This window comes from Mustela nigripes, chromosome 8 (assembly GCF_022355385.1).
Source record: "Mustela nigripes isolate SB6536 chromosome 8, MUSNIG.SB6536, whole genome shotgun sequence".
Lineage (NCBI taxonomy): Eukaryota > Metazoa > Chordata > Mammalia > Carnivora > Mustelidae > Mustela > Mustela nigripes.
In genome coordinates, this window is record NC_081564.1 from 32,697,666 (window position 1) to 32,709,927 (window position 12,262).

Below are 12,262 nucleotides of genomic sequence, written 5' to 3' on the forward strand. Positions count from 1 at the left end.
ACAGCCATGACCGATTAAGAGCAAAGGCAGACAACAGGTTTTGAAAAGCAGAGTGTCACAGTCAGAGAATTACTGTGTTTCCCTCCGGATCATAAAAGGAATGAGGAATTACAAAACTCAGTGACTATATTTGTTCTGCTTAACGTATGAAATCAACTGGCCTCGCTGTTGGCCAGTGTATGGTCTTAGAATACAATGATCCATTTTGATCTCACCTTCCTTATATTCGTTAGACTACAAAATAATTATTAATTATTTTGCACATTACTTATAATATTTTCAGGCTTTTATGCCTGGCTAATGTGACCCGACAGGGATTATCACCAAGGCCCACAACCTCGCATGATGGTGGGAGGGACTCTACTAGTAGGATCTTCAGAATCACAAGAAAGTCAAATTGATTGGAATCTTTTGCCATGCCTAATTTCTTGGCCTCACTGAGATATGGCATTGGTTTCCCTGACCCCCAAATTAATATTTTTTAATCAGCAAGCCAATTTCAGAAAGTATTGCACAAAATTTGCTCAGTATACCTGGGTGTCATTAAATTTAATCTCAAATATTGAATTTCTAGCCTTATGGCAGGAAAAAAAAAAACATGAGTTTTAAAGCGTTTTTTTCGTTTGCTGCCAAGTCAAAAGACAAAGATTCAGGTGGAAATTCTGTGTGACTCTTTAATGTATTGTTCATTGGCCGTGTTCGTCCTACTAACAGTCACAAGCAGTACACTATAAGCCTATTTCTATCAAGTCACAAGTAAACTGTGCCTATCTTTCTGTTTTTAAAGGGCCCTTTGCTAGTTTAGACAGACCTATCCATTTCAAAATTGTTTCATACTGAAAGTTTTCTCTTTCACCTGGGGTAAATTCCCATTGCAATCATAGAGGTCTTTCCTTTTTTGATCTAAACATTGCATTTTGGAAGGAATTGGATATGGTCTTTGATAATCATCTTCCAAGTTGGTAATAATTTAAAGAATTTCTCGTGAAGGTTATTGACTTTAGTTTTCTGATTCATTTCACCCTCATTATAGCAAGTTCTTAAAGACCGGTATTAAATGAAATGTGCCTTGTTACACCACCTCTTGGTGCAATAATGCAGGAATGTGTGCAATTCATAGTTTGGAACCAGATTCTGACTGTGGTGTTAAAATTTTTCAGCAAACTGTGTTTCCTTTTACAAGCTTGTGAGGAAAGGAAAGGAACGAGTATGTGGATTATTTTTTTAGACCACGATGAGTTCCAAAATTTATCTTTAGAATCAGAAACACTTTATTAAAAGCCCTTATTTTGATCTCTTGAGCCGCTGGGCTTTTAAATAGATATTTCATGCAGGTGTGGAATATGAGAATGCGTGCACTTGGAACACCCTCCTGTGAGTCTGTCCATGATACGATAATGTCGCTATGTTGTTCGTATTACTGGCAAGCAGTCAAGATCTTAACCTAGTCTGTAGGTGGCAAACCTTCCACTTCCATACCTATGTGCACACATACGATCGCATTATTGCTGTTCAATGATACCTTCTGTTCAAGGATAGTGTGTCTCCGTGCCAACTCAGTACTGCCTAAAACAATGACATGCCTCACTCCATTGTTAAATATCTGAAATCGAGGTCCAGCTTTCTGGGGATACAAGAAGTAGGATTTTAAAAGTCATTTCCACACTCAGTGCAGCAGCAATAACATCAGTATCCAGGATATGTTCATGGACACAGGCTGCAGGCAGGAGCTGACTCTGAACTAATCAATGCAGATGCAAGATTCTCTCTACTTCTTATTAGCAGGTAGCACTGAAGAAAACATTTTCTGTGGTTTTCCTACTTTTATTTCAGTAACATTCTATAAAAGAATAGGAGACTTTTCCTAAAACACTTGCTGCCTTTTTAAAGGTGTGAATTCTACTTCTCGCATACAAATTCGTAGTTTTTTTTAAAGGATCAAATCAGTGTTGAGACTGCTTGAGATGAACACTTTTTTGGGTTCCCCTGTGTCCACATGAATAAAAGCCATAGAAGGTATGATTGAATACAATTTAAGCTATTGTTGATTTTAGAGCCTATAATGAGGGTAAAATGCTCAATCTTATGATACTCTGTTTTTACCAAATTACCATGTGACATAGAATCCATGTAACTTTCCTGCAAATGTCTGAGCTTACATGAAGGCATTACTTTAATGGTCTTCCCCACTGTCAAATGTGATGCTATAACTTTGGTTTGTTCTTGCTTATTCTTACCTTATGTTGTACTGCATTTATTCCCTCGGGCCTGGACCCAGTATTCTGGGTCTGGTTCTTTCTTCAAAATACAAGTAACAAATTACAGTGCTTCTGTTCAAGGATATAAGGCCCAATTCATTCACTCTGCATCTTCACGGATGGAGGCTTCAGATACGTCTGAAATCATGGGCAAAATTATTTACCTTTTGACCATGTTTAGTGATATTCAAGCAACTAATTTTAAACAAGCCAAGGTTTTCCATTACCTTACAACATATGAATCCAAAAGAAAACGAAAGACATCATGTGATGTCATCCAAAAGATACCTCAGCATTCGAAAACTTGAATATAACTTGAAAATAATTCATATTTTTTCCTGCAATGATGGTACAGTTCTTGTAGCATCAGAAATGTATATGCTGGGTCTCTTTTCCCTGAACAACTTAAAATAATGCTCAAACTAATAAAAGATTGGATTCTCAAATTTCTTTAAGTCTCTGGACATTTCCACTTTCTCTGCTCCTAAGTTTTAACACAGCAATATGTTCTTGCAGGGAAAATATCAGGCAAGACAAGGGCAATCCGTACTGTTTGTGCTTTGAGTCTTATGGTCAGTACAGTTCTCCTCACACTTCAATAGGTAACGGACCTTCTGGTTGACCAGAAGCCCAACAGTGCTAAACCGTACGGACCCTGTCTGCCCTGCCTTAGTCTGTCCCATGCTATGTGTAGAAATAGCCAGAGTGTGGTAGTGGTGTTTTTGCGGTTGTTTTCTTTTTTTCATGTTACCTGCCCATTTCCTCCTCACGGCAATGTGTTTGTTGTTGGTGGTTGTTTGTTTGTTCTTTTGTTTTTTTAACTCTTTCAAATGTCTTGGCATATGCGTAATGTTCCTGTGTCACGTGTGGAGGAGCCAGGTCTGCACAGTAGAAAGTGAAGTGGAAGTTGGTGATGCTGATTCTTGGTCCTGAACCATCCTGACTGGCATTTCTACCACACTCAACCCCTTCAGACAACACCAAATCTTCCACTTCACTTTGGCCTCGTCTAAAGGACCCAAATTGCCAAATCGTCTGAACTGTGAAACTCTTTTTACAGTTTTCTAGCCATTATTTTGGCCATTTTGGTAACAAAACAGGTTGCTGCAGAGTTGATCTGAAGCATTTGTGTAAAATTGACACTGAAGAAGGAAGAAACTGTCAGATGAACCCAGTAGTGGCCGGTTTTCTTACACAGTGTAGACAAGGCCTCACGCTCTGTAGACCCAACCACACCAACACCAAGTAGTATTAGCCCAGAATGAGTTCTCTTCATCTCTTGTCTTTTCCTTTTTACCAACATCTCTTGCTATGGTCTTTTGTGGACAGTTTATGTATTGGGAGGGGGCATTTCATGAATAAGCCCTTAATGACCTCATATCTCTTCCAAGAAATAAATAAATATTTTGTTTTGCTTAGTGGTCAGGAGTGGAGATTATTACTTGTTTGAAACGGATAGTGAAGAGGAGGAAGAGGAAGAATTAAAAAAGGAAGATGAAGAACCTCCGAGGAGGTCAGCTTTCCAGGTAATTATGGGGTTGGGAAAACCAGCTCCTCTGCTAGTTGAAGAGCTATTCTTTCTGACAGATCTTGATTGCAGGCCTAGACTTCTGCCACTGTGTTCATGTGTGTCACAGCTTCCAGATGTTTTTGATTTCCACCTGAAATTGTTTATTCCTCATTAAACTCTAACGCTGCTTGCTGTCAGCATCAGTATAATTACTGCAAAGAACACTGTTCCCACCAGGTCTTCATTCACTTGCATCAAAAAAATCTTCTGATGCTATTAAAAAAAAAAATAAAGCTTCCCTGGGTGAACTTTATTTTTCTGTTACAAGTACGAGGTGAAGAAGACTTGTCTGGTATCACTTTGAACCACTTGAATGGACTTATATTTTGATATGTGAACTAGCTGATCATAAAAATGAAGCTCTTGCTTTCTTTGGAAACAAATGGTCACTTAAATGGTACTTCAAATCTTGAGAATCCTTTTCATTTGTGTTGCCAAAGGTTTGAGAATTGATTGAAAACCTGGAAATAGCTAGCACAGTTCTGATTTTTTTTTTCAGCTTAATTGCCTTTCTTTTTCAGAAACTGCCAGATCATTCTTAGTTACATAGCTTAACAGCCAGTATTGTATATCCAGGGAATGTCTAATCCATGTTTGTTAAAGATGAGGACTGGTCAGTAGAACTACATGCAGGGTGAAAGTTTGATATATATTTCTTTTATAAAGGAGTCATGTGTTAGGACTGTTATTTCTTAGTTATTATACCGCAAGACATAGAGGGTGATATCCATCAAGCCTCATAATGTGTCCATGAAAAGGTCATGGCTCCTTTGCTGCCCAGGTCTTCTCAAACTGGAGGGTTACATCCATTACTGTATTCCCAATGAAATTAAGGAACTAAATTATTTGTGGAGACACCCTGCTCTGATGCTTTCTCACTGGCCCTATCGCTACCCGAATTTTTGTCTTAAAGATGGCGTCTGTGTGCATGTGTGCGGCTGGCTTGTCAAATACTAATGACTCATTTATTTTTACTCTAATGATTTTTCTTATAACCATCACTCCTCATTCAGCAAAGGAGAGAACATGGTCATGCTCGCCATGTTTACGGATTACATGCAACAACTCTTTTCCTTATTCCTAACCTCTGAGCAGAGCACATTTGATTCTAGCTTCAGGGATGGGCACGTTTTAACCTAGTTGATGTAATTGTAGAGACGAACTCACACTGACATCATGTATTAAGTTTTTAGTCATTGGTGTTTTTCTACTAACCACTCTTGCTTTGTCCTTCTTTGTAGAGAGCTATTGGGAAGTTTGCGTCGGCCATTTTAGCCTTGCCAAAGTCTGTCATTAAACTTCCCAAAACTATTCTTCAGTATTTAATCAGAGCTGCAAAGGTATTTGACGTTTCACTGATGTGTGGTGTGTGACCCTCCGCTCCATAGAACTTTAGACAAGCAGATTCCCTGTTGCCCTACATCTGCATTTTCCCTGTTCTATAGATCCTACAATGGAGGAAGTATGAGAACTTACAATTGTAGACCTTTCCAAGTAGAGTTTCGAGAAGCCACATTTCCTGTTATTTGATTCTCATTCTTCAGCTGATACCAGAGCCTGTCGAAACATAGAGCGAGAAAATGCAGATACACGTCTACTCTGTCCTTCTTGTAGTTTTGCCTAAGTCACATCTCATTTTTAAAAAGGTCACATCTGGTTGCATGCATCGGTCGTGATGTGTAAAATGTGTGATTATTATTCTCAGAAAGCTGGTAAAACTATGAACGAGCCTAATAAAAGACTCGTTTTGCTCCATCTCCTTGTTGGCTTCCTTTTCAAGGCTCCATCTTGCCTAAATTGGGTATTGTCTTCCATTTACTCTTCTGATTTCAGTTCAACCCCTTCCAAGGCTGGGCTATCATGTCAGGTCTGTGTGGCTTTTCACTCCCACGTCACCCCAGAGAGTGCAGAATAAAATGTGAGAATGTTGTTGGTCAGTTTAGCCAACGCACAGCAGAAATTATCCAGCTACCCATGCTCTAGTCACTCCTTACTGAAAATCATAAATAGTGAACTCCTATTCACGCACTTTATAGAAAGCTGGTTCTGTGGACGTAATCTGGGGCAGGAATTTAAACTCTTAGGTCTTTATGCTCACATGTTAAGCAGTTGTTTGTACAGTGAAGGAGACCAGCACTTTTCCCATTTCACCTGGGATTTTATTTAAATGCAGGTGATGTAAAGAAAACAGGTCCCACCTACGGCACGTATAATGTGTGTTTCTCTTGAGCGCCCAGAGGAAAGGTAGCTGCTGGTCCATCTTGGGTGGGGCCAGGGATTCTAAACCTCCAGGTTCCTCCCATTTTTAAAATGCTGGGATTCTGATTGTTAGTTTAATATTCAATGTGTTCACTGCCTTGGGATTCTTTTCTTTTCGCTTTTATGACTACCATGCAAGTCTTTCCATTCATATTTAAGAATTTACATGAACGATTATAACACAATTATCCTCTATCTTACTTTAAAAATAAAAACAAAGGAGCACCTGCATGCATCAGTTAAGCTTCTGACTCTTGACTTTGGCTCAGGCTCAGGTCATGATCTCAGGGTTGTGAGATCAAGCCCCAAATCGGACTCCGCACTGGACATGGAGCTTGCTTAAGATTCTCTCTGCCCCTTTCCCTCTACTCCTCTGCCCCCTACCAACTCCCTTTCTAAAAAAAAAAAAAAAAAAGGAAAGAATATATACACATATATATACATATATACAAGAATATATACACATATGTGTATATATACAGATATATACACATATGTGTATATACTTCTTTGGTATATACATATATATATAATTTAAAAACAAACAAACAAGAAAACTTTTTACATACAACATAAAATTCTGGGTCACACATGAATTAAAGGACAGTTTATTAAAATTTATCAATTTCAGTGAAAAATCTCCATCCATTTCTATGTAGTTCTATCCTTTTTAAAAAATTAAATGCTTTTTGCATAGTACATTTTCAGTAAAGCGAACCTCATTTCCCCCTAAAATATATGATAAAACTGAAGATAAAATCACATGACCAGACTTAAGATAAAACTTAAGATGAAGTTAATAAATAAATAAATAAATAAAATTTAACATTAGTTATCTTATCTTAAGAATATAGACTAATAGTGGCAATTTGAAGAAACCAAAGTTAATTTATGGACATTTTCATGTATTTTCTTTCACATGGTTAGTGGTGTGTACACCCATGAACTTGGATGGTGGTTATAGTTACAATGTGAGAACTGAGAAGTTCCAGTTAAAGAAACTTCTATTTCTTGACTCAGAAGTGGGATCTTTCCTCCTACTTTGTTACCATCATTTCCTGAAACAGTCAGACTGAGCTTCTGTCAAATATTCCTGGCACTCGATAGAGTTTGTAATCCCAAACATGAACAGTAAGATAGTTTACCTACAAATAGGGACTCCTCATAAGATTTCCTCCCTCTCTCATTTCCCCTTGTTTGAATTATGTAAATTCTCATCTCGGTGAGAAAGCACTGATGGGCTTAATCATTAAGGGATCATAGGTAGAACCAGGAATTTCCTTTTAATAATGGCACTCACCCTTCTTCAAGAGTTCTACAGTTCTGTCCTAAATGCCCCTTCTCTCTCTCCCTCTCCATTTTTCTCCAGAACAAAAGCACTCCTCCAACTTACACACCTAATACATTCACAGATCCTGAGTTACTTTTTAATTTTCCATTTTGGAGATTATGGCATTATCTAAAAGCAATATTTTCATAACTCTTTCTTTAAATGACTTGTCATCAGATGTTGTTCTTAAACCTGAAAATTTATTGTGTTTAGCAGTTCAGATTTTTGTAAAAGAATCAATATTTTTCTGAAGCAGTTTGCTTATTAATGTACTAAGCCTCAAAGTTTTTTGTTTTTTTTTTTTTTAGTAGGTGGCAGGTTTAATGAGCAAGGTAATTTACACACTTGGCAAAGATATTCTTGATGGAGTTCTTGGTTAGCATGCTTAGTACACATCTACCATAAATTCCTTCATTTGGTCCTTCTTCCAGAGTCAGTTCATTTTCTCTTTTCTCAAAAAACATTCTGGCATAAAATAGGATTATTTTTTGCCTTCCAGGCTTATTTTTCAGAAATAATACAGATGTTCCATTCATGTTAATTGCCCATAGATTCAGATTTCTACAGTGAGAAAAAAGAATATTCTTCTTTAGTCACTATGACCTTTACATTTCTGTACATTGAAAAGTTGGATCCCCTTTTATTTTTACTGACATCACCATGCCAGTGGTTTGCTTACATTGTGTTTTCCAAAGATTTCAGAAATCTGAAAATAATATAAAATACAGTGAAGTGTCTGGGTTTACAAAGTGACCCCACAAAACATTCCTTTAACTTTATCATTGTAATAGAAAACCCAGCTTCCCTGAGACCCAGGTGTGTTTGGGTGCATGAGGAGCATGTCTGCTTGGCTTCATGATTACATATGGCTGACTTTGTGTATCAGGGCTTTCTTTCGGTTCCATCTGCATGACTTGGGAGACTGTTGGTGGGAGGGCTGTTCAAAGTTGCTCTATGGTGGTTATTGGGTTTGTTATATTAATGTAACCATTTTCAGGTCTTGAATAAAAATGACAAAAGGCAACCAAAAGCACCACAGTTTTCTTTCCATAACATTCTAGAATAACTCTTTAACCTTGCTATCACATTATTTTTTCCTCTCCAAATACTAATCGATCTACAAAACCCTTTCCTAAGTTGTTGGTCATAGCTGTTTTCCACAAGGGAGAGTATCAAATGTGCAAAGCTATTTTCCCAAAGTAAATGAGCAAACGATGTTTGTTTTTGATTTAAAGTTTATTTGCAAGGGGAGAAAACTACTCCAATGACACTTAGCAAGGTGCCCAGCTTATTCCTGTCATGTGTAATACAAAGACTCAGTAACTCTCCCAAGTGGTGGTGGTACATGGGGACTTGGGAGGAATGGTGGTCACCCAAAGTATCTCAGGATTGTGAAACTGGAAGAAATATCTTCCTCCAATGTCTGTTTTCATATTTCATTTCATGATAATAGAAAGAACACAGGTCAACTCAGGATACTGAAGGAAATGGGAGCAGATTTATTTTGCACTGGGAGAAAAAGAAATATATATATATATATATATATATGACCAAAGCCAGGAATATATATATATATATTATATATATATGACCAAAGAACATATATATATGTATGACCAAGAAATATATGTGTGTGTATATATATCTATATCTACATATAGATATATATATATGATCAGAGTCTGGAAGCTTGGTGTTGGTCCCTTTTCTTTTCATTCAAATTATGAAAAAGCCAGAAAATAATCGAACTTTCCCCCTTCAGTTTGTTTATCAAGCCTGGATCACTGACCCTAAAACCGCACTCCGACAGAGACGCAAAGAGAAAAAAAGGTCTGCAAGAGAAGAACAGAAAAGAAGGAGAAAAGGATCTGGGGAGGGTAAGTGTTGTGTGAATGCAGGGTCCAGCCAGCACTCTCTGTTTCTGTGGCCTTGGGCTACAGCAGGACAGAAGCTTTGGAGGAACATCATTCTCATATTCTAAGGAGTGCATACAGTTCTTCTTGCCCATCATTGCTCATGTCAGACCTTTGGAATAAGTAAAAACATGAATTTAAGTGAATATACATTTTATAAAATGAGAAGAGGGAGAAGAGTAAAATAAATCCAAAGAAAGTAGAAGGAAAAAATTAATTTTTTAAGCAGATGTTGAGTCACAGAAAAGAAATAACAGGACAAGATTTATCATTAAGTGAAAAGCAGTTCTTAGAAAAAACTAGTAAGATGGATAAACTTTTGGAAATTGTATTAAGAAGAAAAGGAAAAACACACTATCAGTATCAGGAGCCAAAAAAGGAACATAACTACCTATGCCATCTCCAACATTACATGTGAAAACATACAACAGGAACACTTTTCCGAAGATAGGAAAAATTCCAAGCTACAACTATACACCAAAAGCAAAGTGAAAGTGAAAGTGGGACACCCAGAAAAGAATATTTTCATTATATATATTTATATATATATAAATATATATATCAGACTAAAGATTAGTATTCTGGATATACTAAGAACTCCTAAAGAGCGGTAAAAGAAAAGCTCAATCCAATAGATGAATAGATTTGAAAAATAATTCACAGATCAGGAAACAGAAGTAGACAAAAGGAGCCCAGCTTCACTACTAATGTAAGAAACACAACCAACAGTTTGACATCCTGTTTTCCTTGTTTGTTTGTGTGTTTTACCTATCAGATTGGAAAAAACCGAACATTTGTTAATATCACTTTTTGGAGCTAGTAGGAAAATAAGTGTTTGTATGAGTTACAATTCATACAACACGATAATTGGTGTAGTGGAGTAGTGTATCCACTTTGGAGAGAATGTTTAGATATCTATAAAAATGTTGGGGGCGCCTGGATGGCTCAGTCAGTTAAGCGTCTCCCTTCTGCTCAAGTCCTGATCCCAGGGTCCTGGGTTCAAGCCCCATGTTGGGCTCCCTGCTCAGTAGAGAGTCTGCTTCTCCCTCTCTCTCTGCCAGCTGCTCCCCCTGCTTGTGCTCTCTCATTCTCTCTCTCTGACAAATAAAAATCTTTAAAAATCTAAAATAATAATAATTTTTTAAATGTTAAATGTACAGTTAAATATTCAAATGTTAAATGATCAGTCCCACTTCTAGAGGCGTGGCTTAATTTGAAACAATATTTGCATATTGCACAAGACCTGTATCTACAAATATTTATCAAGTATTATTTAATAACAAAAACTTAGAATTCTATTCAGTAGTTAAAAAAATTAGATGGATTACAGTTGATCCTAGAACAATGTGGGGATTTGGGCACTGACCTGCACACAATCAAAACTCTTGTATACCTTTTGACTCCCCAAAAACTTAACTACTAATAGGCTACTATTGACCAGAAGCCTTACTGATAACATAGTCAAATGATACATATTTTGTATGTTATATTCATTATATACTATATTTGAACAATAAGCTAGAGAAAAGAAAGTGCTATCAAGAAAATCATAAGGAAGACAAAATATATTTGCAGAACTGCACTGTATTTATAAAGAAAATAACCCTCATATAAGTGAACCTGCAGGGTTCAGAACTGTGTTGTTCAAACATCAACAGTACTTTAAACTTGACATATTATTAAATAAAAAGTATTATGTTGCAAATGGCATGCACATTATAAAACCATTTGGGAAACAAAGGAAGCCAACAAAGTTCCTCAAGACAGTGTTTTGCATTTTTAATGGACGCATATAATATGTATAAATGCAAGAGAAAGATCGGGAGGAATACTTAGCAATTAACAATGGTGGTTACTTCTGGGGGAAGTAGGAGTGGAGTCTCTTCTGTGAACAGACTGAGATTAAGTGGTATGATTTTAGGGAACTTTACGCTTATGTGTTATATTTTGATTCTTTTACAAAGGAAATAGACCCAGATTTTTGTGAAATTAAAATGTCTTCAAAAGTCACAGAAAAGAAGCATACTTACTCATGGAATTCTAACTACGAACCCTTTCTCCTCTTTGACCATTCTTCTCCCTGCTGTCTCCTGGTAGCTTTAAATTTTATTTTACTTTCTTTGTTCAAAAGACAAAATGAAGACACAGCCAATGAGTCAAGAGTCTTTGACTCAAGTCAAAGAGTTGAGAGGTAGATTTGATAATCTGCAGTGGAAACCCATCCCCGCAAGGGCTAAGTCCTCACTGTGTGTGGTACTCATGTCCACTTCTTACTGGTCTGTGATGTAGGTGTGTGCAGGCACCAATTACTTTGTTTATTTTCGAAAATGAGTTCATGCTCTACAGATCCCTCTGGTATGTTCATTAGCAGTGGGAAATGAACATTTCTCCAATTAAGTATTTATAAAACTATATCATCCTTTTTTAATGGCTGCAGAATTGTCTACAGTATGGATATGCATAATTTATTCAACTATCCCATCACTAATGGACATTATATTTGCTTCCAAAATTTTGCCATAATGAATAATGCTATCATAGATAGCCTTGCACAAAAATGCACATAGTCATACATACATATATGTGTGTGTATTTAAATGCATAGCAAAAAGCCAGGAAGAGCACAGACTTTCCACAGAATAGATCAAAAGTGGGACTTCTGACTAAAGGGATGTGACATTTTTTACTTTAATATATATTTTCCCAAGAGGTTTTAGAAATATACAGTCCTACATGTAAGGTACAAGAGCGTCCATTTCCCTGTAGTCTTATCCTACAGAATGTTATTTTTTGTTTTTATCATTTGTCTTTCATTGGAGTAACAAATGGCTTTTATTTTCATTTGAATTTCCTAACTAATGAAACTGAGCATTTTTTATTTCCTATTTTCAGGTTTATACTTCCAAATCTGAGATTTAAACATTTTTATCAT

General features: G+C 36.7%; 1 protein-coding gene across 4 annotated transcripts in view; it reads left to right on the forward strand.

The window, feature by feature from the left end:
• Window positions 1-12,262, forward strand: part of PIEZO2 (piezo type mechanosensitive ion channel component 2) — a 454,403-nt gene that overhangs the window by 391,735 nt on the left and 50,406 nt on the right. For all 4 annotated transcript variants that reach the window (XM_059409177.1, XM_059409173.1, XM_059409174.1 and 1 more), the window contains 2 exons: window positions 3,678-3,784; window positions 9,180-9,294. In XM_059409177.1, the coding sequence (XP_059265160.1) occupies window positions 3,678-3,784; window positions 9,180-9,294 (222 nt within the window). The remainder of the gene's footprint in view (window positions 1-3,677; window positions 3,785-9,179; window positions 9,295-12,262) is intronic.